We start from the raw sequence: 22,264 nt of genomic DNA, 5'->3' as shown, positions 1-22,264 counted from the left end.
AGGAGCCTTAAATTCTCCTTAGAGGAAACCCTTATCGTCATTTCCTCAGGTTGTGTTTGTTTTTTAAAGCTGTGTGGGGACCGGGCACGGGTTGGGGAAGAAGGGCTGGGTGGGGGGGGGGGCTTGTCGTGTCACTGCACATAGCAGGCATGAGGTGGGTGAAGGAGGTGAACGCAGCAGGGAGCTCGTCTCCTGGGTGAGAAGCTGCTTTCTGGAGAGGGGATCTTGCCTGCTGCTTGCCAGAGCTCAGGCAGAATCGGGCAGCACTTTGATCATATGGTTCAGAGCCTCCCGCACCTAGGAGTGAAGGTGGGAGCCGCCATTCATAGCCGGCGCAGTGAAAGCAGACTGTGCGGCCACGTCAGAGCCATGTCTGCAGAGAGGGGCAAGAGTTATCACCAGGAGTGCCGGGTGTAGGAGGAGACCCCAGAATGGAGAAGGACTTGCAAGTGCTTTCATTTAACTTTGCCCTTCAGAACTCGGGCCCATGTCCACCCCTGCCCCAGGCTCAGCTCCCTCGTTCCCTGGCAGATGAGCCCGCCCTGGATTTGGGGAGCGGCTGTGCTGGGACAGTTGGCTGAGGGTTGGGACAGCCTTGCTCCCTCCTGCACAGACCCGGCTGTTTCCGGTTTTGTGCTGAGCATGTCTGCTCCTTCCAGCGTGGATTTCAGGGCATCAAGCTTGCACCTTGTCTCCTGTTGGTTTTGTGTTTCCCACAGAGCTTGCTTCAGCTCCGGGCACACGATGCTCGGTTGATCTGTGCTGATGGATGCAGTTAGCTCTCCCACCATTGTAACTACTGTTAAACAGCAGAAGGCTCCTTTCTGTCAAGGTGAAGACGGTGGCCGTGGGGGCCTCCTTCAGACTCGAGGGGCCAGATCAGAGTTGGGTCCCAGAGTGGGAGGCTCTAGAGCCCCCTTTAGAATTCCGTGCTGGCGATACGGCTCTCGAGCTCTTATCCAGCTTGCCCAGGACGTTCTAGGGCCTTGGGTGGTAACAGGTTCCCCAGGACCGTGCGGGCCCACCAGCCAGTCTGCAGGTGGGGAGACCCAGTCAGAGTGCAGGAGGCCCTGCCCCCATCAGGAGTGACAGCTCCGACAAGCAGCTTTATATCACGGGGATGTCTTTGAACAGGTGACAGAGGGTGGAACAGGCCTGGCCTATCTCCCGTATTGTCCAGATTGGCTGATTAGAGAGGCGTATGTTAGCTTTGGAGTCAAAGGTTGCCTTCTAGGGTAGAAAAGAGAAAACACATACATGTTTGCAAAAATCTGCCAGTGCCCAAAGCCAGAGACCAGCTGCAAGACCTCCTGGGTTGAGAAGAAAAGATGTTTTCTTCCTTTAGTAGCTGACAGAGAACTTGGCCCTGAGAAAACAGGAGGCAGACAGAGAGTTGGGCATGGAGGAGATTAGTTTTTCCCCATCAGATAAAAAGTGATTTGGGAGAAAATAAATAGGTGCTAACAATTAACAGATTAAATAACAAAAAGAAAGAAAGAAAACCCAACAGTATCGTGACTTATGTGAATTCTGAACCTGAACGAGTTGGAAGTCCCAGGTTCAGTCACTCACCGTGGCCCCTTCAGAATTCCTTCTGTGAGGGGTGGGGGGCCTCATGGCCCCACCCAAATCCAAGGCATCAGGGGTGCTGGGGAAGCTTCACGGGGTCCCCGCACCCTTCAGTTTCCAGGGGATTGAGGTCTGCTGAGAGCGCGTCCCAAACTGTAGGACCGTCCTCGACATCCCCCGGACTTCTTGGGAAGAGGGCGGTCAAGAGGTGGCTTGACAGGTGACCAGGGCTGAACGCAGGTCATTCTGTTCCTTCCAGTGGGATGGCTGCCACCTAGGCGTGATGGCAGTCTCGTCATCACAGAGACGAAGAGCTCGAAGCCCTGAGAATGTAGGTGGCTCCCAAGGCCACTCAGCCAGGCAGTGGGGGAGAGCCTGGCTCTCCAGCCACAAGCCCCAGGCCGCCAGGCTGGTGCCCCATGGGCCTCCTCCAGTGGGAGGTGGTGCTCAGTTTGCGAGGCCCCTTACGGGGGTCTTGGGCTGGATATTCACTTCTCCCTCTCTGTCCAGCTCCCTCCCTCCCCCAGCACACATGGGCATCTGGCAGCACTTGGAGCACAGCTGAGTTCCCTCCCTACCTGGGGCAGCTGTGGAAGGAGTCCATCCTGTTGGGCCTAAATGAGAGAAAGGAACTTGGTGCTGCTTCGAATACATTGCTGAGTGCTGTGCTACTGGAAATTGGTGTTGTCCATAGCCTGGGGCTTGGCTGGACCACTAAGAGCTCTGGTGAGAGCGATCAGGATGAGTTTCTTTTCCTCTGATAATTAGCATCATCTTAGAAAAGCAGTTTCTTCTTTAAGGACCAGTTATCCAGTTATATCCAGTAAAACTTAAGAGAGAGAGAGACAGAGAGAGAAATATGGACCCTTGACTAAATGTCGAACATGAAGAGTGGTGGTTTCATAACTTATTGAAGAGGCTAAGATTTGACTGTTGTTAGATGCCCCAAGATGGGGAGAGGAAGACAGTTCTGGGATGAGCAGGGGTAAAAGAGCAAGTGACATGCTGCAGCGCTCCCAGGCTCTCATTGTGAGACAGGCCCAGGAGTCAATTCTCATTTGTTTGTTCAATTAATAATCAGAGATAAAACTGTGTTACAAAATTAAATATCAGTGTGATGCATCATTGGTCTTACAGCTGAGAACTTTATCAGCTAGACTCTGCACCCCGAGTGCGCAGCTCCCTGCATGGTCACCCTGGCTCGCTGGAGGGGTACGGCAGGCTTCTCCCACCCCAAGACCCTGACCCACCCCTCCTGTGCCCTCACCCACCCCCATGTGCCAGCCACACTGGGTTATTTGCTGTGTCCCCCATCCTCTGGCCCTACCGGAAAGCACCCACAATGCTGCTCCCCCACCTCCCTCTGGGAATCCCAACTTGCCCCAGTGAGCCTGACTCAGTTCACCTTCTTTTCCAGGCTTCTCCGGTTGAAATTAATTACACTCTCCTCTGTGTCCTTCCAGCACTTGCTGCTGGCCCCAGGATCGTCAGCTTCCTGCAGGCTCACACCATATCTAACTCATCTCTGATCCTGCTAGTTCCTAACATAGAGTTCTGCATTTAGTAAGAGCTCTTTTTTAAAATATAAATTCAGTGGACCCAATCCAATATGCATATGCCAAGGCAGTTGTATAAGTGCTGAGTACTCAGTAGGGCTCAACTCGGAGGGAAGTGGACATGGATTTGCCAGTGAGGGAACCCGGTGAGGCTGGTGAGAAGGATGGGTATTGGCTTCCTGCACTGGGCCCGTGAGTGGCTGCTGACAGTGTTGACAGCTTCTCCCTCAACATGCTATCTCTTGGGAGAGGAGGAAGTAATCAGGCTCGGCAAAGCTCCCAGGAGGCTGACCATCCCTCCTTTGTGGACTCTTCAGATGCAAGAAACTGGAACCCACCTGGAGGAGGGAGAGGGTGCTGTGAGGCTCTGGTGGAGAATCTCTTGGACCACCCGTGGGTAGGAAGTGGCCTCATGGGAGTGGGAACCAGCAGTGGGAATGAGAGAGGTGGGGTCCAGGATTAGACTGTCATTCGAGGTGGTTCCAGATCTCGGCTGCTCCCTGGGGGCTCGTGGCATCCCTGTCACTGTCCCCATGTGGCCGTCTATCTGCCTCTGCACGTCCGCACCCTCCTCTACGGAACAGAGTCGGTCTCTGCGTCCCAGTAAACTTGGCTCCAATGACTTCTATTCTGTCTTTGCACAGTGCTTTGATCCCAGGGTCCCCTGCTGACCACTGTCCTTTTCCCTTAGTTTAAATTTCTGACAAAGACTCGGATAGGTTTGGACGTCGGGAGGATGTGCCAGCTTGCTCAGGGTGTGCACCCTGCTCCAGTCAGGAGGGGAGGGGATTGGACAGGGCAGGTGGGAGCACGCAGAGATGGGTGCTGAGCCGCACCCTCACCAGGGGCTCTGGATGAGGCCAGGTCCAGGCCAGGGGAGCCGATCATGCACCCCAAAACATGTCGTCTTCACTCGTCACTGAAACTCTAAAACCCAGCATATTTCCTTCTCCAAGTCATTTGCTTCAGAGAGAACTCGTTTAGATGCTAAACCTCTCCTAAATGGTCTCAGTAACAGATTGTGGTGATGCAACTGGCTGCAGGCTTTGCATGAAAGTCATTCATATGGTGTAGAAAAAACCCAACACACAGACCATGTCGAATGTTATCGCAGTTATTTATAGGCTTATAGTTAAAAAACCTTGAATGTCTGTAAAACTGCAGTGTTCTACATATCAAATGATTTAATGCTAGATTTTCATGACATCCTTGTTTTTACCATATAACAGATACTTACTAAGAATATTTTATAGGTGGCATCCCTTCTCTCTGGTAATATAAAAAGGATGCTTCTGAGAGCTTATATTTAGATCTAGATTCAAAGACTATAATGGGAACTATTGTTTTAGTTCATCAGTTTGAACTAAGTTTATCTACTGAAGTACATGCTGTCTTCTTCTAAGGCTCGCTGGCCAACACACTCACAGAAATTAAGGGGCAAAAAGAGAAAGTGGGCAAGGGGAAAGCTAGGTGTTAGCTCTACATGTAGCAAGAAGCTACAACCAAAGAATGCTTAGCTACTGTGCCAGCTTGGATATATTATGTCCCCCCAAAAGCCATGTTCTTTAATGCAGTCTTGTGGGACAGACATATTAGTGTTGATTAGATTGGAATCTTTTGATTGTTTCCATGGAGATGTGACTCAGTCAACTGCGGGTGAAATATTTGATGAAATTATTTCCAGGGAAATATGGACCCAACCCATTCAGGGTGGGTCTTGATTTAATCACTGGAGTCCTATAAAAGAGCTCACAAACAGAAGGAGCTCAGAGCAGCTGAGAGAGACATTTTGGAAAGAAGCTAAGAGCTGACAGTGTCGCTGATACTTGGAGATGCTTGGAGACGTTTGGAGATGCTAGCCCAGAGTTTGCTCCCGAGAAGCTGAGAAGACTCCAATGCTTAGATGCACAGGAGCTGAAGAAGCTAAGAGATACCCAGAGACAGTTTGGAAAAAAGCCATTTTGAAATGCAGCCTGGGAGCAAAGGAACTGCAGACGCAAGCCATGTGCCCTCCCTGCTGACACAGGTGTTCCGGACGCCATCGGCCATTCTTCAGTGAAGGTATCTTCTCATTGATGCCTTAGTTTGGACGCTTTTATGGCCTTACAACTATGAACTTGCAACTTAATAAATCCCCTTTATAAAAGCCAATCCATTTCTGGTATTTTGCTTAATGGCAACATTAGCAAACCTGAACAGCTACCGTTAAAATATATAAAGGACCGTTATCAGGCAGTCAGGTTTCCTTCATGTGCTTCCTTTGAAAAATTATAGTCATAGGAAGTTGTAAAATAACACAGAAGAGGTTTGAATCTGAGAGTCACGCCATAATAGGTTCTTCTCTGCTTAGCCCTGGGAATTCTGGTAAAAATTTTTGCTAGTTAGGCACGAGAAACACTGGTAATTATCTCCTGTTATCGAGTGGCAGCCATGACTAACTAGAGACTGGGCAATCTGGGAAATCTCTGACGCAGCACTCTGGACCCCCATCTTGGGAGGTTTGTTTGATCAGTGACCTCCTAGATAGCGCCACTGGATATGGGAAACAGTTAATTTTCGGAGGCTTTTTTAGCTTCTCTCCAATCATATCCTGCTTATAGTGGTTTTCCAAAAAAAAGGAATTCTTCAAGCTTAACATCTGTTTCTATGTATCTCTTTTCTTTCTTCAAAATTATAAATCCGCAAACATTATTTGTCCTTTAGCTACTTATTTCATATCCTGACTCTTAGGCATTGTTGTTTTGACCCCGTCACAGAGAAGAACATGTCTTTCTTGAGCTTGTGCACTCCTGCACACACATGAAGATCCAGACCTCCTGTTTTCCCCTGTGGTCTCTCTGTGAACCCTTCTTATGAGATGCTTTGTGCTTTGTTCACGAGTCACATAACCGTCAAGGAGCACCCACCCTGTTCCCACCTGGCTTTCCCATCACTGTTGCTTCTCCCAAGGGCAGGTGGCCCCGCTGCATGGGAGGCTTGCGGGGGCAGGGCCAGGGACGTGCCCTCGGTGAAGGAGAAGACGCCCAGCAGCAGCACAGCCAGAGCCTTGTCTCGGGAGCCATGTTGTCGCCTGGAGGAGCCTGCTGGTGTTGAGTTTCTTTGGTTAAAGAATTGGATCAGTCAGCGAGCTGGGAAATACCCACCTGGGAGACTCTGGGTGGAAGGACAGGAAACGCGACTCCAGAAAGAGGCAGAGTGGGTTTTGCTTCAAAGAGGATGATCCCTCTGAGTTCCTTATGAGACATAAAGAGCCTAGACCAGACATCTGGGGGCATATTGGTAGGTGCTGGCTGTGGGACGGAAGGGCCGTTATCTGGCTTCACTGGAGCTCAGTGTCCTCGTCATTTAGGGGAGAACATGGGGTGTTGGTTCTTTACCGTCTCTTTGGGCTCTCTGATCTGCTCTACCTAGTGGTGGCCTTCTCCCCCCTTGACTACTCTGAGCTTAGCATCTAAAGAACAGTGGCTGGCACAAAACACACTCAGCACCTGCTTATTGAATAAATATGAACAAATAAATGCAAGTGAGGGCTCGTAATAGAAACATGAAAGGGAGAAAAACTAGGGCTCTCTTTTTTCATGTCTGTGGTGGCAGGATATGGACTACAGTAGTGAAAATACAGTTTAGTCTCATTAGGTGTTGCCACTAACACCTAATTAGCAAATAGTGAACCATCCTTCCCAGGGGAGAGATGGGGCTAGGTGCCTACCAGCCTCTGGTACAACATTTCCATCAATCTGTCAACATATAATCTTGTTTTATGTGTGTTTCTGTTTAAAGACACCATATTTAAGGTATTTATTGATTCATTAGCACTTAACTCACAGCCAACAGGACTAAAACTCACGCCTGATCAAAGCAGGTCTGTTCCAGTTTGCTAATGCTGCCATTATGCAAAATAACAGAAATGGATTGGCTTTTATAAATGGGGTTTATTTTGCAACTGATTTACAGTCCTAAGGTCACAGAAAGGTCCAGACTAAGGCATCAACAAGAGGGTACCTTCACTGAAGAAATTCTGATGGCATCTGGAACACCTCTGTCAGCTGGGAAGGCACGTGGCTGATGTCTGCTGGCCTTTTGCTCTTGGATTGCTTTGCTTTCAGTTTCTGATTTCAGTGGCTTTTTCTCTAAATGTTTGGGAGTCCTCTCTTAGCTTCTCCGAGGCAAACTCTGGGCTTCATCTCTTAGCTTAGCATCTCCAGACGTCCTTCTGTCTGCTGCTCCAAGTATCTCCAAGCATCAGCAAATGTCTGGGCTGGCTCTTGACCCCTCTTAAGTAGTCCAATGAATTAATCAAAACCCACCCTGAGTGGGCGGGGCCGCACCTTCATGGAAATAACCCAACCACAGTTCTCACCCATAATTGGGTGAGTTACCTCTCCATGGAAACAATCAAAAGGTTCCAGCCTAATCAAAAGACTGGTAGGCCTGCCCCCACAAGATTGCATCAAAGAACATGGCTTTTTCTAGGGGACATAACATATCCAAACCGGCACAAGGTCTGACATGCATGTTTTTCCGTAAGGCACGTCACAGCTGCCTTATGCTTAGGAACACCAAATGGCACTTCAGCACTACTCTTGGGGGCATTTTAAACAGCAAAATCAACAAAAAGGACAAACGTGAAAAACATGGCACCAATACATTGTGGAAAGGATACTTTTTTGCAGCATGCAAGTTGGAACAAGAGGACAGAGCCTTGTTCGACCCCAGCTGGGAACTTGCATGTCGGGTGGCTTCAATTTTTCGCCCCTGTGCACAAGTCCACTAATGACTGTGAGAGCGCAGTGAGTGTCAGTTTTGGGACTGCAAATACATTTTAGCAAGTAGGTGAATTCGCGAATAGGGAATCTATGAATAGTGAGGACCAGCTGTATTTTTGGTGGAAATCTGATATATCCTGATTAAAGAGAAAATATGAAAAGACCAAAATAATCTGCCTTACCTGTTGACTGTAGGTGAGGGAATGGATTGGAGCTTGCTCTTCCTGCTTAGTTTTAATAAACTAAATAGTGGTTTGTTCTACATCATCGTTATGGAAATGGGTGTGGCTTTTTCCTGAGAGCCATGTTATGACAGCTATTTCATCATTTCCTGTTATTTTGAAGTCCTATTGATTACAACTCAGAAAAAGACAATACAGACCTAAAATAATCACCAGGTTAAAATAAACACTCTGCCCTTTGAGCTACACGTACCCCTTCCCTGGATGATGGGAGGAAAAAGAATTTTAAAATTACCCCCTCCCCTGAGTTTAAAGGCTCAATATATTTTAGTTAGGTTAGTGAGCATTAATAATAACTAGCACAGGTGTTTCTTATGTTGTAGACACTGGGCTAAACAGTTTAAATATATTATCTCATTGACTCTTGCCCAACAAATTTGCAAAGGAAGGAATGATTGCCTGCCCTTCAACAGATGAGGAAACTGAGGCAGAGGGAGGTTAAGCACCCAATCAGAAAGCTGTGGTGTCAACCTTTAAACCCAGGCCCCGCTCCCTGAACACCTCCTTGGTGTGATGCCACTAGAGGAGCCTTTCGGTCCCATGCAGGCCCCTTGGGGTTGGCTGCAGGGTCACTGTGCACCCCTAGGCCTGCCCCCAGGCATCGTCTTTCCATTCGGCTTTTCTGAGTCTGAGCCCTTCCTTCCTAATTAGTCAGAATGTGATTAGTGGCCTGGAGGAAGTGAGGGGAGAGCTACCGGGCAGCTGGTGGGAAGCCCTGTGTCTGCGAGAAAGTGACTTTCTGTTCTGAGCTCATCTTTGTACAACCCTGACCCAGGCTTAGGAGTCCAGAAGCCTCTGTTGTTGAGTAGCTGTGACTTCTGGTGCTTTCCTTCAGGTACATAGTAGGTGCTTTTCCAAGATGAGTCTCACTTAGTTATCCATTGTGCACATTGATAACTTTGGTGCATTTGGCTGATTTTTCTATTCCCCTTGTTCATGTGTCTAAATTTAGCACCATATAAAGTTCTAATGGTTATACTTCCTCTTCCAGACCCATTGTTAAGTTTATATATTTTGGAAAATAACAAAAATGAATCTCGTGAAATAGATGGCCAGGTACTTTATGTCATTGTAATCTATGCTATTAATACTCATTTATTGAGTCATCATAAGAAGCAGGCATATAACAGTACTTCAGCTGCCTGACCAGGTATTTGGGCATTTTCTAGTTATCCCTCTGCCAATGCAATAGATTATTCTTGTTCAAATTGAACTTGGCTAACTAGTGATACTTACCCCATTATGTTTTCAGAACAGCTCTATCTTTTCTGACTGATGTTTAATTTCTGCTTACCCCTTCACTTTGGTCTTAATCTTTTCTTGACCCCATATTTTTCCTTCCCCAAATTAACTATTTGTCACCCTGGGTCTGAGGATTATTTACACAGTGTAGCATAGTGAGTAGACCAAGGCATGCTGGAAAAGCTGACGCAGGCTTCCAGGCCCGAAGAGCCTCACAAGCACATTCTGTTGGGGAAGGTGGTGGCCCCATCACGAGGACACGTCAGATACCCAACATGGGGCTGCAGAATCTGAGTCACTCTGAAGAAATGCCCAAAGTGCTGGTCACCAGCCTAGAAGAAGACAGTTTCTCCTAGAGGAGCGTGATGTTCCTTAAGCAGTGCACACGACCTTCATGCTCAGATGGTCCATCTGGGTGAGACTGCCTGGGCCATCTGCAAGAGGGGGTGGCTTCCGAGCTTCCGAAGGGACTCAGCTGTGGCAAAGGGGCCCCGGATGGGCCCCAGGGCTTGAAGGCCATGGAGAACAGCAGGCATCTGCTGGACCTGCAGAAATCGCCAATCAGGAATCAATCCCGGGGCCTGGAGACCCCTTTAGTGGGGCCTCCCCACCCTCCAGCCTGACCTCCAGAGTGGAGGGTAACTGACTAGCCCCTTTGGGCCACCCCTGGGAGGACGAGGTACAGGATTTCATTCATGAAGGAGCCCCACATCCCTCCAGTGTCCCCTGGGGGGAAGGCAAGGTGCTGGTCTGTTATAACACACACAGTTTCTGTAGACCCTGCCATCTGCTGAGAAGATACACCTAGAGCCTGTGGCTCAGTGATGAGAAGTTACTTCAAATATTGCCCCATTCTAAGTATGCTCTTACTCTTTTTAAAAGAAGGACCATATTTTCTATTGTGGCTGAAGATGGGTCATGTGAATGAACAGAAATTCCTCCTGATTTTTTTTCACAATCAGCTTTATACATTCAGTGGATAGACTTGTTAATTTTCCTTTAGGCATGTTGCTTTTCACATGTTCACGTTTCAGATAGTTTCCAAACCGTTTTAATCAGCTGTTTTGTTGGCATCACTGCATCACGCTCTCTTCTGCGACAAGGCAGGGAGCTGTTAGCAAGTGTAACTGCTCCTTTGTCTTTGTCCTGCACTCCTGGGAATTCTGCTTTAATGTCCTGCTTGTCTCATTGAACTTGTCAACACAATTTATTTGGGCTATCACATTCCACTTGGCTTTCCTTATCTTTTTCCCACCGTTTTAACGTGTTCAGCTTGTTTTTGTAAAAAGTCCCATTGTTAAGTTTTTTCCTGACATGTGAGTAACTAGTTTCATTTTTTAAAAAAAAGAAAAATTGGACCTCACCTTATATTCTCAAAGGTATTACAAGATATTCTTGGTTTTGAAGCCATCTAGGGTAGTGTGCATTTTAGCTGACAGTGGATGTCACATATAGAAGCTAATAGAAGATCCTCACTTGATAATGTGTCTGAAGGAGAGTTTTACCATAACTGTCCCCCAGGTGGGGCCCACCTGCCCTGTCAGAGCCTGGCTCTCTCCACCACAAAGCAGACATTTTTGTTAAGCAAATGCTTTGTACTTCTCCATGTAGCATGGACGAGGTTTTCAGATAGGTTATTTAAATTTTCCCACATGACTTTATTTTCCTTAAATTGGTATAGTGTGCAAATAGAAGAAAAAAAATTTAGATTGTTTGCCATTTTGATGAGTTTTAGATATGGTGGTTTTGACAAATTTAAGACAACAACATTTTAGGGTGGGGAAAGATATTCACTCTAGAGAAAACTGAGCACACAACTTCTGGAGGAAAGGAGGCTTTTACAGTCTGTTTTCATCCTTGTCCTATTTATGTTATTTTTTATTTTTCTTCTGCTTGTGCTCAGGGCACATACCCTTTAGGATTTCAGCCCCCGTCCTCAGCACCCCACATGCCTGCTGTGAAACCAAAACCTCAGTTGAGAAAATGAGCATAAACCACAGTGCCCTGTTTTTTCCAGTCTGGAGCTCTAGAAACACATTTATGGGACTGACAGGAGTCAGGGAGGTTTTAATAAAGGCCCACGCACCATCGGCTTAAGAGAAGAGGCGAGCAGGCACGTTCTCTCTGAGGCAGAATATCGGTCATGTTCTTCCTAATGATGTCTCGCACTGTCTCTGCAGTGGCATCTCTGACAACTGTCATGGTTTAATAAGTTGCAGTTTTTAAGTCTTGCCCTTGGACTTTCCCCAGAGTCTAAGACCCTGCAGTCCAGCAGGTGCTGGGAACTTTTGAACGGTTCCTCTTCTGCCCTGTCCCCAGGCTGCTGGTGGGCAGTGGAGTCACGGAGGTGTCCTAAAGGGAGGGACGCAGCTTCCTGGGCGTTTTGCTGCTGCACCCGGGGAGGGGACAGCGGTGCCAGCTTCCCAGACCACCGGCCTCCCCGAAGCTGGCCCAGCAGTGCTCGGCGAAGCATCAGAAACCGAAACGTTCAAAACATTTTACTGACAGCAGCAAAGAAACCGTGAGCTCCTGATGTGGCCAGTGTCGCCCTGTGGACAAGTCAGAAATGCAGAAGCACTTTGGCCACTCACTCACACTGATTTTAAATATTTTTTAGTTTTTCAATTCAAAATTAAAGATTTGCTTGAAGTAGCTGCTTAATAAGTTATTGGGAGTGGTGATGGTGGCAGGACTAGAGAAGCCACCCTCACCTTTGAGGGGAAAGAAAGAATTCCAAACAACCATGGCAGTAACAAGAATTTTTACCCCGGGCCCCGGCACTGCAGCACCTTCCTGCCGTGTGTTGGGAATGGGCATGCAGACACATCACCAACTCTCGCTGTCCAGAAGTTGTGGCCCCAGGACACCTCCCTTTTCTCCTCTTCAGTCTCCTGGGCTACGAGCTGGAAAGTGGGCTGGGTTTCGGCAATATGTATAAAATAAATAACACACCATGATCTACTAATTCCTTTTCTAGGGACTGATTCTAAATAATCTGGGACATGCATAAATGTTTGTGCACAATGCTGTCTATCCAAATGTTTTAGATCAGAATCTGCATGAATGTCCAACAGTGGCATCTGGTTAATTAAATCACGTGCATATGAGGGAAAGCTGCTCGTCCATTCAGTTCACATATTTTGAGGAATTTTTCTTCAGCGTATAAGATGCAGTGATTGACTGGGTTTTATGCCCACACTTCTTGGGTTGGAAGCCTTTCCCTACTACCGACAAGCTGCATGTCTTGGGAAAGGTGTTTAACTTTTCTGTGCCTCCGTTTCTGTATCTGTAAAATGGGGGGGGGGGGTGATGGTGGTTATAAAGTTCCAGTGACAGCATTCGTTTGGCGTGCTCAGCCTGGTGCCTGGCAAATCGCAGGGCCCGGCAGCCACTTGACTTCTGTGCCTCCGTTTCCTCTTCTGTAAACGGGGAATGACAGTGGAACCTGCCTCAGGGGAAGCTTAAGTGGCATCAGGGACAGAAAGCACTTAAGAGTGGACCAGCTCAGGGTGTGTTCTGCATTAAGCGTTGCCTACTGCTGAGTTGGGAGATGCTCACAGCAAAACCAAATCCCTGCGAGAACAGCAAGGCCACTTAATACACATCCTCACACACAGAGACTAGAAGACACGTGCCAAAGTGACTGTCTCCAGGTAAAAAAATTACATGCAGTTTTCGGTTTTGGTACTTTGCCATGTTTTCCCTGATGTTTAATAATGAATATGTATTACCCTTATAATTTGAAAAACCAAGGGTAGTTTTAGAGGGTTGAAACCTTTTCTGCATAGCCCATCGTTAATCAAGACAGTTGAGTCCCCCGAGCTTTCTTCAATCCATGATTTTCCTGTTCTAGTCCAGTCCCTTGCGGGTGGCAGCTGGATAGTGGAGTAGTTCAGAGGCTTTCTTTGGTTGCTGCAGAAGAGTGATGCTGTACCCTGGATGCTATACTCACCTGAGTAGATTTGGAAATATACCAGTGGCCCGGCCCCTCCCCAGACAGATTAAATCCAAACATGTGGGGTTGGGGCCTGGGCATCGGGATTTTAAGGCCCACAGGCAATTCCAGTGTGCGGCCAGGTAGTGGGCAGCTGCTGGAGCTAGGCTGGCCTTTGCTGCTATCATCCTGCCTCGGAGAGGTTCTGTCCCCCCTGGAAACAGCCCCCTCTTCCTCTGCATCAGTCTCAAATCAGCCCTAGCTGTATTTCCCAAATTGCCCGAAGATAAGAATCAGCCCATGCTTGTTAAAAATAGATTCCCAGGCTCTAAAACAGACCATGAATCTCGATTTTTAGGGGGAGAGACTTGGCGATGTGTGTGTGTAACAGGCCTCCTGGGTGGGCCTCACCCTCGGGGAAGTTTGGGAAATCTGCAAGCAAGTGGTTCTAGGCTTAGCCATGCTTGGAAATACCTGGGCGAACCTGGAAAAACACTGAATCCTGGGTCCCCCTTCTCCCTCGGATCAGGGTTTTTAAAAGAACTCCCTGAATTCAAGTGTGCGGTTGCCGCCAAGAACCACTGGCACCGATGGTTCTCAAAGTGCAGTCCTCATCAGCCTCACCAAGGACCTTGTTAGAAATGTACATTTTGAGTCCCCGTTCAGGCCTCCTGAACTAGGAACCGGGTAAGGGACCCAGCAGGCTGTGTTTTGGCAGCCCTCTGGGTGATTCCAAAGCTCAGTGAAGTTTGGGAACTACTGCTCCGTAGAGCAGGTTCCAGACCCCACTCCCAGAGATGGTTCAGCAGGTCTGGCCGGAGCCAGGAATCCAGCATTGTCATGAGCACTCTGAGAGCTCTCAGTGCAGATGGGCCACTGCTCCTGGGTGAACCTGATCCCTTGGGCACTTTAAAGTTTTCAGGCCCTGACCCCTCTCAGGGACAACCAGTGTGCCCTTGTTCATGTGGTCAGCCTGCTGTGGTCACTCCTAGGCCCTCGATGGCAAAACACGGGGCTGTCTTCCAACCCTGGTTGTGAGGCATGTTTTCCTTCTGGTTGACAAGTGCGGTGGTCGGGAATACATTTCTACAAGATCCTGACCCTAGTTTGACTTGGAGTAAGGGGCACAGAGGCAGAGAAAGTATGTGTTTCTCCTGAGTGCTTATTCCCTTCTTGTGACATCTGTGCGTTTTTGTTTTGTAGATTTTATGACCAAGCACTATGCATGTGGCCTTCCCAGCCCCAGGCCGGTGACGACCGGGCCTCCTGGGGGAGAAGAGGACCGGAGCCTGGTGGCTGGCTGGGCCCGGAGGCCAGGGGAGGGGCCCACGCCCATGGCCTGCCCGTCCACCTGAGGGAGGGTCCATGGGAAGTTGGAACGAGGACCGAGAGTGCGATAAAGGCGGCAATTTTGGAAGAAGAACTGAGAATGTCAGGGCCCGCCAGGTGGCAGAACGTAAGCCTCGAAAGCTGGAACCAGCCGAGGAAACTAGGGAGGCAGATGTCTGACAGCGATGGGGAGAGAGTGTTTCAAGATCTGTACCCGTTCATTCAAGGAGAGCATGTGTTGAATTCTCAAAACAAGGGGAAATCCCAGTCGTTGCCTAGAGTTCTTTCCCCCGAGAGCCTGAGTTGCGTGGAAGTGCCCATTCCATTAGATGATGGACGTTTGCCAGGTGTTCCGAAAATGCCATTTTATCCTCCAAATTGTGCGCCAACTTTGGAATCCACAAGGAACCCTGAGAAGGCTGGCTCCTTTGTTCCTTTACCACAGCGTAAGTTTGGGAGACCCCTAAAGCCTCCATCTTACGAATCACACTGGCAATCTAGGGGAGGAGTAGAAAACAGCGACTATCAGGACAGCCAGCAAACGGACCTTTATGTTTCCTATTTGACCAAAACCAACGACCCCAGGCATGATCTCTGGGCATCAGACCCTGCTTTGGAGCCTCCGGTTTATGTGCCTCCCCCATCATACAGGTCACCCCCCGAGCACATCACCAACCCGTACCTGGAGGATGCGGTGCCTCGACAGCAGCAGCCCATGGAGAAGACCGGTGCCGGCCACCAGCTTCCTTGTGGCTCCCTGGGAACCGGGAATGAATATGGCGCTGGCCTGCGCTCTCCTCCAGGGCCGCACCCACAGCCCCACCCCACCACCGCTTACGACGACAGCTCTGTTGAGTACATTCCTTTTGACCATCCGCGGATACGCCATATTAAACTCGCTCAGCCCCAGGGCATCTGCAAAGGAGCAAAGCCGTATGGTCAGCTGTGTGACCCTGGTTCTGTTGCTCCCCAGGAACTAGCTGCTCACAGAAGTGTGCAACATGACGGGGCCTTTTGGGATGCACAGAGCCGGATGCCCATGGCAGGGAGCAAGGGAGCCCCTGCAGCCCCTGATCCCAGCCCCCCGTGGCTGCTGGGCCACCGCCCTAGGGATGGAGAAAGTGACAACAGTTGTATCGTGAGAGAACCACAAGCTGCCACGAAAGGCAGCCGGCTCGGCCACCCAGAGGGCCACGTCTCTTCCCCCAGACTGCAGGGTGAGAGGACCAGGGAAACCATGACCAAGCTCAAGACGTTTGAAACCGGGAGTCAGATCAAGAGATGTTCAAAGAAAAAAATGAACGAGACTATATTTTGTTTGGTTTCCATCCCAGTTAAATCAGAATCACATCTGCCAGATATAGATACAAACAACGACTTAAAACAGAGCTCTGATAAGCAGAACGGGTTTGATAAGAAAGCAGCTTTGCAAGAACAAAGTCTGCTGAGCATGTCTTCCACCGACCTGGAGCTGCAGGCGCTCATGGGGTGCATGGCTGGCAAAGCAGAGCCACAAAAACACGATCTGGGGGAACCAGAAGACAAAGAAACAAACGACTTCAGATTCATTCACCCTACGGGCCCCGGAAAGTCCAAACCTCCTGGCTCCTGGCCAGGGCACCTGCACAGAGATCAGCAAACCCAAACCAGCTTTGCCGAAGAGCCCACGAGCTCACAGCCGCTCCCTGGGCCGACTTCCAAGTGCTGGGACCCACCCGCCTCCGAAGCTCAAAAGTCCCCGGCATTCGCTCCTGGGGACCCAAATCAGAGGCCGAGTGCCCATCACTTGAAAGGTCAGCTGCACCTCAGCCTGTCCAGCAACAGTGCTTTCTCCTGGACCCCGTCCAGCACAAATCGGGCACAGGCGTGCTCGCGTCAGCCCTGCCCTGAGGTCCATGGACACGCAGCAGACCCCACGCCCAAGGGGGAGGTAGTGAAGGGCGAAGCAGCCGGGCCGTGCAACAGCAAGCAGCTCTTCGGTCAGTTTCTTTTGAAGCCAGTTAGTCGCCGTCCCTGGGATTTAATCAGTCAGTTGGAAAGTTTCAACAAGGAGCTTCAGGAGGAGGAGGAGAGCAGCAGCCGGAGCAGCGGCAGTGAAGAAAGTGAGACGGAGTGGCAGCAGGAAAACGGCACCAGCTCCAGACCGGAGAATTCTGGCCTCGGTGAAAACAGTCAGGAAATGAGAGTGGAGCAAGGGCCAAGGACGGTGGTGCCGGAGGAGCCTGGGTTTAGGTCAGGAAGGGTGAAAAGTAAGTCTGAGAGCTGGAGTGAGGAGCAGAGGCCAGGATGGCCATGTGCCTGGCCCCGGGCCCCGGGCCCCCTGGGGGCGGAAGGGAGCAGAGGTGGATACTGTGGGTCAGCAGCAGGAAGCTTGATTATGGAGAAGAGGGTCCAGGAGGTGGAAAGTAGAATAGACCAGCTAGCAGTCAGCCCAGGCCCTGTGAAAAGAATGATGGCATTCAGATTAAGTGACACAAAACCAGCCCCCCCAGTCCTCGCAGTGGAACCGGGGTTGCCACTGGAAAACCAGAAACTCACCAGTGTTTTCAATTCTGTGGAGCTGAGCCAAATGATCCCCCCCAGGGTTGATGCTGGTGGAGAGCAGGGTACAGGGGCTCCCCTCTCCCTTGCTGACAAAGGTCGAGGCCTCTCGGCACCAGACTTACGGGCTGTGGGGCTGAGTACCGGCCAAGAGCAGTGCCCAGGTGAGCCGGACGGCTCCTTAGAGAAAGTGGGTGCAGTCGAAATCCCCCAAAACGAGTCCCTCCAAGCCAGGGCAGCCAGGATCCTGGGCATCGACGTGGCGGTGGAGACCCTCCTGCGGGGCAGCAGGAGAAGCAGGCGCGACCAGCCCCAGCCCCCCGCGTCCGAGGACGCTGCCCTCCGGACAGACGCGCCCGGCGAAAAGCCGCTGCCCGGCCCGGCCTGCCCGGAGGAGCCCGCAGCGCCCCGGGATGCCTTCTACGGCCGGAGAAAGTGCGGCTGGACGGAGAGCCCCCTCTTCGTGGGGGGCAGGGACGGGGAGAGCCGAGCCCCCCCAGCCCCCGACCCTGCCGGCCTGCCTGGGGCCCCCGCCGAGCCTCCGCCCCGCCCGCCGGACCCCCGGGCCCCTGCTCCCGATGCCGGGGGCCCCGGGCCGCCCTTCCGGGCCACGCTGTTCCATTTCGTGGAGGGCAGCCCGAGCGCAGCGGGCCCCGAGAAGAGGCCCAGGGGCCCCTCCAAGGCCATCGAGAGCTTGCAGGAGAAGCTGGCCTCCCCGCCCCGCAGGGCCGCCCCCGAGCGCCTGCTGAGGATGAAGGAGGTGAGCTCCGTGTCCCGCATGCGGCTCCTCGCCTCCCCCGGCGGCGCCGGCGCCACCCCGGAGCCCAAGGACGCCCCGGCCCGGAGCGGCGAGGACCCCGCGCGCAGAGGGGGGCGCGCGGGCTCCGCCTCCAGGGGCGCCCTCTCGCGGGAGGAAAGCGGACGCCGGAGCCGGCACCGCGGGAGGAGGAGCGTCGATGAGGACTCCTGGTGCCCAGGTGAGCGGGGGTGGGCGAGCACGTTTCCGGTGTTCCTTTGGACTCCTTAGATGATAAGTTAGGTGATTAAAAATACCAGGCTGGTGGGTAGTGAAAATTTGCAAATACAGAAAAGATGCTTCATTTTACAAAGAATTATCTGGAAGCTTCCTTAAAAAACAATCAAGTTTTTGTTATGTATTTAAGATAATTATGTATTTATAGAAATGATCTATATCAACTTTTCAGACCCCTTACTGTGAAAAGGGCAATCTGTTATGTCTTCCAACATTGGTGAAGACACCTTGGTAAACCTTTTGGAGACCAGCCTAAAACAACAGGCATTCAGCCAAATAACCCTCATAGTTCTTTATTAAGTTAATAAGAAAAGACATACCAGACTAGTCAATAAACTGGCCATTCTGTTATGCTGTCTTATAGTCACACCTTCCAAAACCCTTCTCCCCCCATCCCTGTTTTTATCTGTTTTCACTACCACACTGTTTGTTCTGGGTTGCTAAAGTTGCTGTTATGCAAAATACCAGAAACAGATAGGCTTTTAAAAAGGGGATTTATTAGGTTACAAATTTACAGTTCTAAGGCCATAAAAGTGTTCATACTGAGGCATCAAGGAGAGGACACCTTCACTGAAGTACAGGTGATGGTATCCAGAACACCTTTGTCAGCTGGGAAGGCACGTGGCTGGCGTCTGCTGGCCCTTTGCTCCTGGGTTGTGTTTCAAAATGGCTTTCTCCAAAATGTCTCTGGGCTTTTGTCTTCACTCCTCTCTCTCAGCATCTCTGCATCCTTGCTTCTTTCTCCCAGGGCATTTCTGGGGCAAACTCGGGGTTTCATCTCTTAGCTGAGCATCTCCAAACATCCTTCTCTCTGCTTCTCCAAGCATCTCCAAGTGCCAGGTCTGTGTCAGCTCTGGAGTTCTCTTAAGTAGTCCAGTGAACTAATCAAGACCCGCCCTGAATGGGTGGGACCACATCTCCGTGGAAATGATTCAGGCAGAGTTCTCACTCACAGTTGACTGGGTCACATCTCCATGGAAACACTCAATCAAAAGGTTCCACCCAGCAAGATTGGATTAAAAGATTATGGTTCTTCTGGGGTCGATAACTGACGACCAACTGAGCTTTGTCAAGTGCCCTGTGCTTTGATGGTCACATCTCAGGCGAGACTGTTTTGGCACTCGCATCCTGAAGACTTCCAGCCTCCCCATCCTCTCACCTGCATGTGTTTCCAGAGCCTTCTCTGATCCATAAAATCACCAGAAGGTTTCCTGTGATAGTAACAGTGCTTTTTCCCGAATGCAGTTTGCCCTTGAGCTCTGACAGCAGCAGGCAGAGAGTGAGGCCCCTTGGCATCTGTTTCAGGCACTGGCAATAATTAGTCAGTTATTGACCCCAGAAGTGATTAGGGGAAGAGTTGAGCCATCCAAAGGTCCACATCATACACCGTAGACTGGGAGGAACTTGAATCATTTAGTCCGAATCTTTTTACAGTAAGGGAAACCCATGCCCCAGGAGCTGAGGGTACCAGGGCAGGGAAGGGGCACCCCATCCCACCTCCTGAGCCGGGCCGTCCGTTTCAGTAGTGCTGTCGCCAACATCTCTGCTTTCTGTTTTGAAATCCAAGGATTTAAATGCAGATGGAAAAGGGCAGTTGTTGTTACAGCTGGAAGAATCCAGAAATTTTTGTTAAAAAAAACCTACTTGGGCACTTTAAAAACTTTTTCACTGATGCAGTTTGATTCTTAGGAATGTTATCACATTTCCTCTGTTCTTTATGCAAAATACATTATTGAAATAATACATATGTAGGGCTCTCTTGGATCATGTTATTTTGACAAATTTGCTCTTGGCTGAGAAAGAGAATACTGAGAATGGGAACTTTTTGCCATTATGGTGGAAAAGTGTTACATGGTCCGTTTGTAGAGCTATTGGGATTTATTTAGGCTCAAGCATGATGTGTCTCTACTCCTGAAAGTAATATCTGCTCACTCATGTTGAAATGCTAGTTAAAGCTTGGTGGATTCTGTAATGAGTTTCTTCATCTATAAAATGACGATGATTACATATGTGCAACCTTTTTCCTGAGAATTGTACAGATTTTTATAATAAGACAAAATCTTCCTATAATAATAGTAAAGAAAACCAGTTTGCAAATAGTTCCATGCCTTAGTCTATGGCCACATATTTTCAGAAGTATTTTATAATATAGAATTGATAGTTCAATAAAACGCGTCTTCAAATTTTAGCTTGACAATTTGGCACATGAATGGTGTTGGTTGGGTATCCGAAAACAGCCAGGTAATACAAATTTTAAGTTTAGCCAACCATTAAAAACACTCCCCCCACTGTTGCTAGAAGTAGAAATTTCATTATTTTTTTCTCCTCACTGTCTGATGCATTTAAAATGCATTAAGAAACCTGAATGCAGAGAGCTGTGCATGTTGACAGTTTGCTCTGGTGTTCTGAGTAATTGGAAGCATGGGGTGCCACTTAGGGACTCTTTCTCAAATGTGCTGGTGCTCAGCCCCCTGAACCCAAGACCTCAATAGTCAAAACTCGTCATTTTGAGAGGAATGTGGGTTGGATGATTGAGGTAGTAAAACTATTGCTGTACGTGAACTTTTCCACTCATGGTTGCCTCACAAGTTAGGATAAAACCTTGTTGCTTTGCTGCTGATAAACTTTTGGACTTTGTTTTCCTTTGAATGTATCTTATTTTAAACACAAGACTGCTCTTCTCCGTCCCACTTCACCCTCCCCCCAGTACCCCAAGGTGCTGGGACCACTTCAGTTCTCCCAGATTCCTGGCCCACCTCAATCCAGATTGGATTCTGGAACTGTCACAAACAAGACACACTGAGTCGATCTGTATTTCCATCCCCTGTGCCCCTAACACACACACACACCCTTGCAGAACTTCATCATCTCTGTTATATTGTGGAGCATATCACATTATACTGTGTCTTTATTTCAGATTACAGATGGTCATTCCAGCCATCATCTTTTTAGAGGTCTTTTTGAGCTCTGGCTAAGAAATCAGCTGCTCAAAGCTAATTCAGGCCACAGGATCCCACCGCAGCTGGACGGATTATGTTCCAAGCCAGAAGTGTAGTAACAGGCCCTGGTCCTCCTCTGTGGCATGCCCCACGATGTGAATGCAGGCGGAGGATGGGGAGAGACAAACTGCCTCAGGCCCAAAGTGAGGAAATCTGGCAAGGTCCGATGATGCCAGATAGTGCCAGAGGAAAGCTGGGCATTAGCACAGCTTCAGGGGCACCAGCTTTTCAGAGCGCTGCCACACGGAACACCCACCAAGATGGCCTGATGAGATGTCATCAGCTGAAACAGAGCCCATGGGAGTCAGATTCCAAATATTTAGGGTGACACCCTTTCCCCCAGACCTTCGCTGTCCAGTAGAGTAACCCCGAATCACATGGGCATACTGAGCCCTTGAATTGGTCCAAACCAAGCTGTGCAATACCTGTGAAATACACACCTAATTTCAATGACTTAGTACAAAAAAAAAAAAAACAAAAAAAACTATACTATCAGTTATTTTTACATTGCATACATGTTGAAAGGATAATATTTTGGATATATTTGGATAAATATATTATGAAAATTAATTTCACCTGTTCATTTAAAATAACTCAGGTGGCTCTGATTATATTTCCATGGGGCCAAGAGCCTCCCGGGTCTGCAGAAGGAGCCCCTGTCCCGCAGAATTCCTGCCGCAGTGCCCTGCCGCGGCCGTAGCTGTGGGCAGCAGGTACATTCTGTGGAGATGCTCCCCATGCACCCGGCACTGGGGTGAGCCCCGCAGTGCGCACAGTCTGTATAATGTGGGGCTCAATAGATGCTCAGCTTCTCCCAGGACTACAACAGGCTAAAAACTTGACCTTCCCACACATTCCCATCCACTAGTGACCAGCCTTCCTCGTTCTCAGTGGAGAAAATGCCACATTTGCTCCCGGAAGGCCCTTCTCAGAATCCACACACCATGAGGCTGAGTTAGCTCAGCTGTCACTGTCTTCTGCGGCCACTTGGAAGTTGTGAAGTGTGAAAGGTCAGAGGCAGGCTAGCCTGGCGGAGCTCCTCCCCTTCGCAGG

The 22,264-nt window shown here is 49.5% G+C and overlaps 1 protein-coding gene across 3 annotated transcripts in view; it reads left to right on the top strand.

The window, feature by feature from the left end:
• The window catches only part of JCAD (junctional cadherin 5 associated), an 81,763-nt gene that overhangs the window by 53,403 nt on the left and 6,096 nt on the right, over positions 1-22,264 (top strand). For all 3 annotated transcript variants that reach the window (XM_037837960.1, XM_037837961.1, XM_037837959.1), the window contains one exon: positions 14,513-18,156. In XM_037837960.1, the coding sequence (XP_037693888.1) occupies positions 14,513-18,156 (3,644 nt within the window). The remainder of the gene's footprint in view (positions 1-14,512; positions 18,157-22,264) is intronic.

This window comes from Choloepus didactylus, chromosome 5 (genome assembly GCF_015220235.1).
Source record: "Choloepus didactylus isolate mChoDid1 chromosome 5, mChoDid1.pri, whole genome shotgun sequence".
NCBI lineage: Eukaryota > Metazoa > Chordata > Mammalia > Pilosa > Megalonychidae > Choloepus > Choloepus didactylus.
The sequence above is the reverse complement of the archived record's forward strand: the minus strand, read 5'-3'. Positions and strand labels throughout refer to the sequence as shown.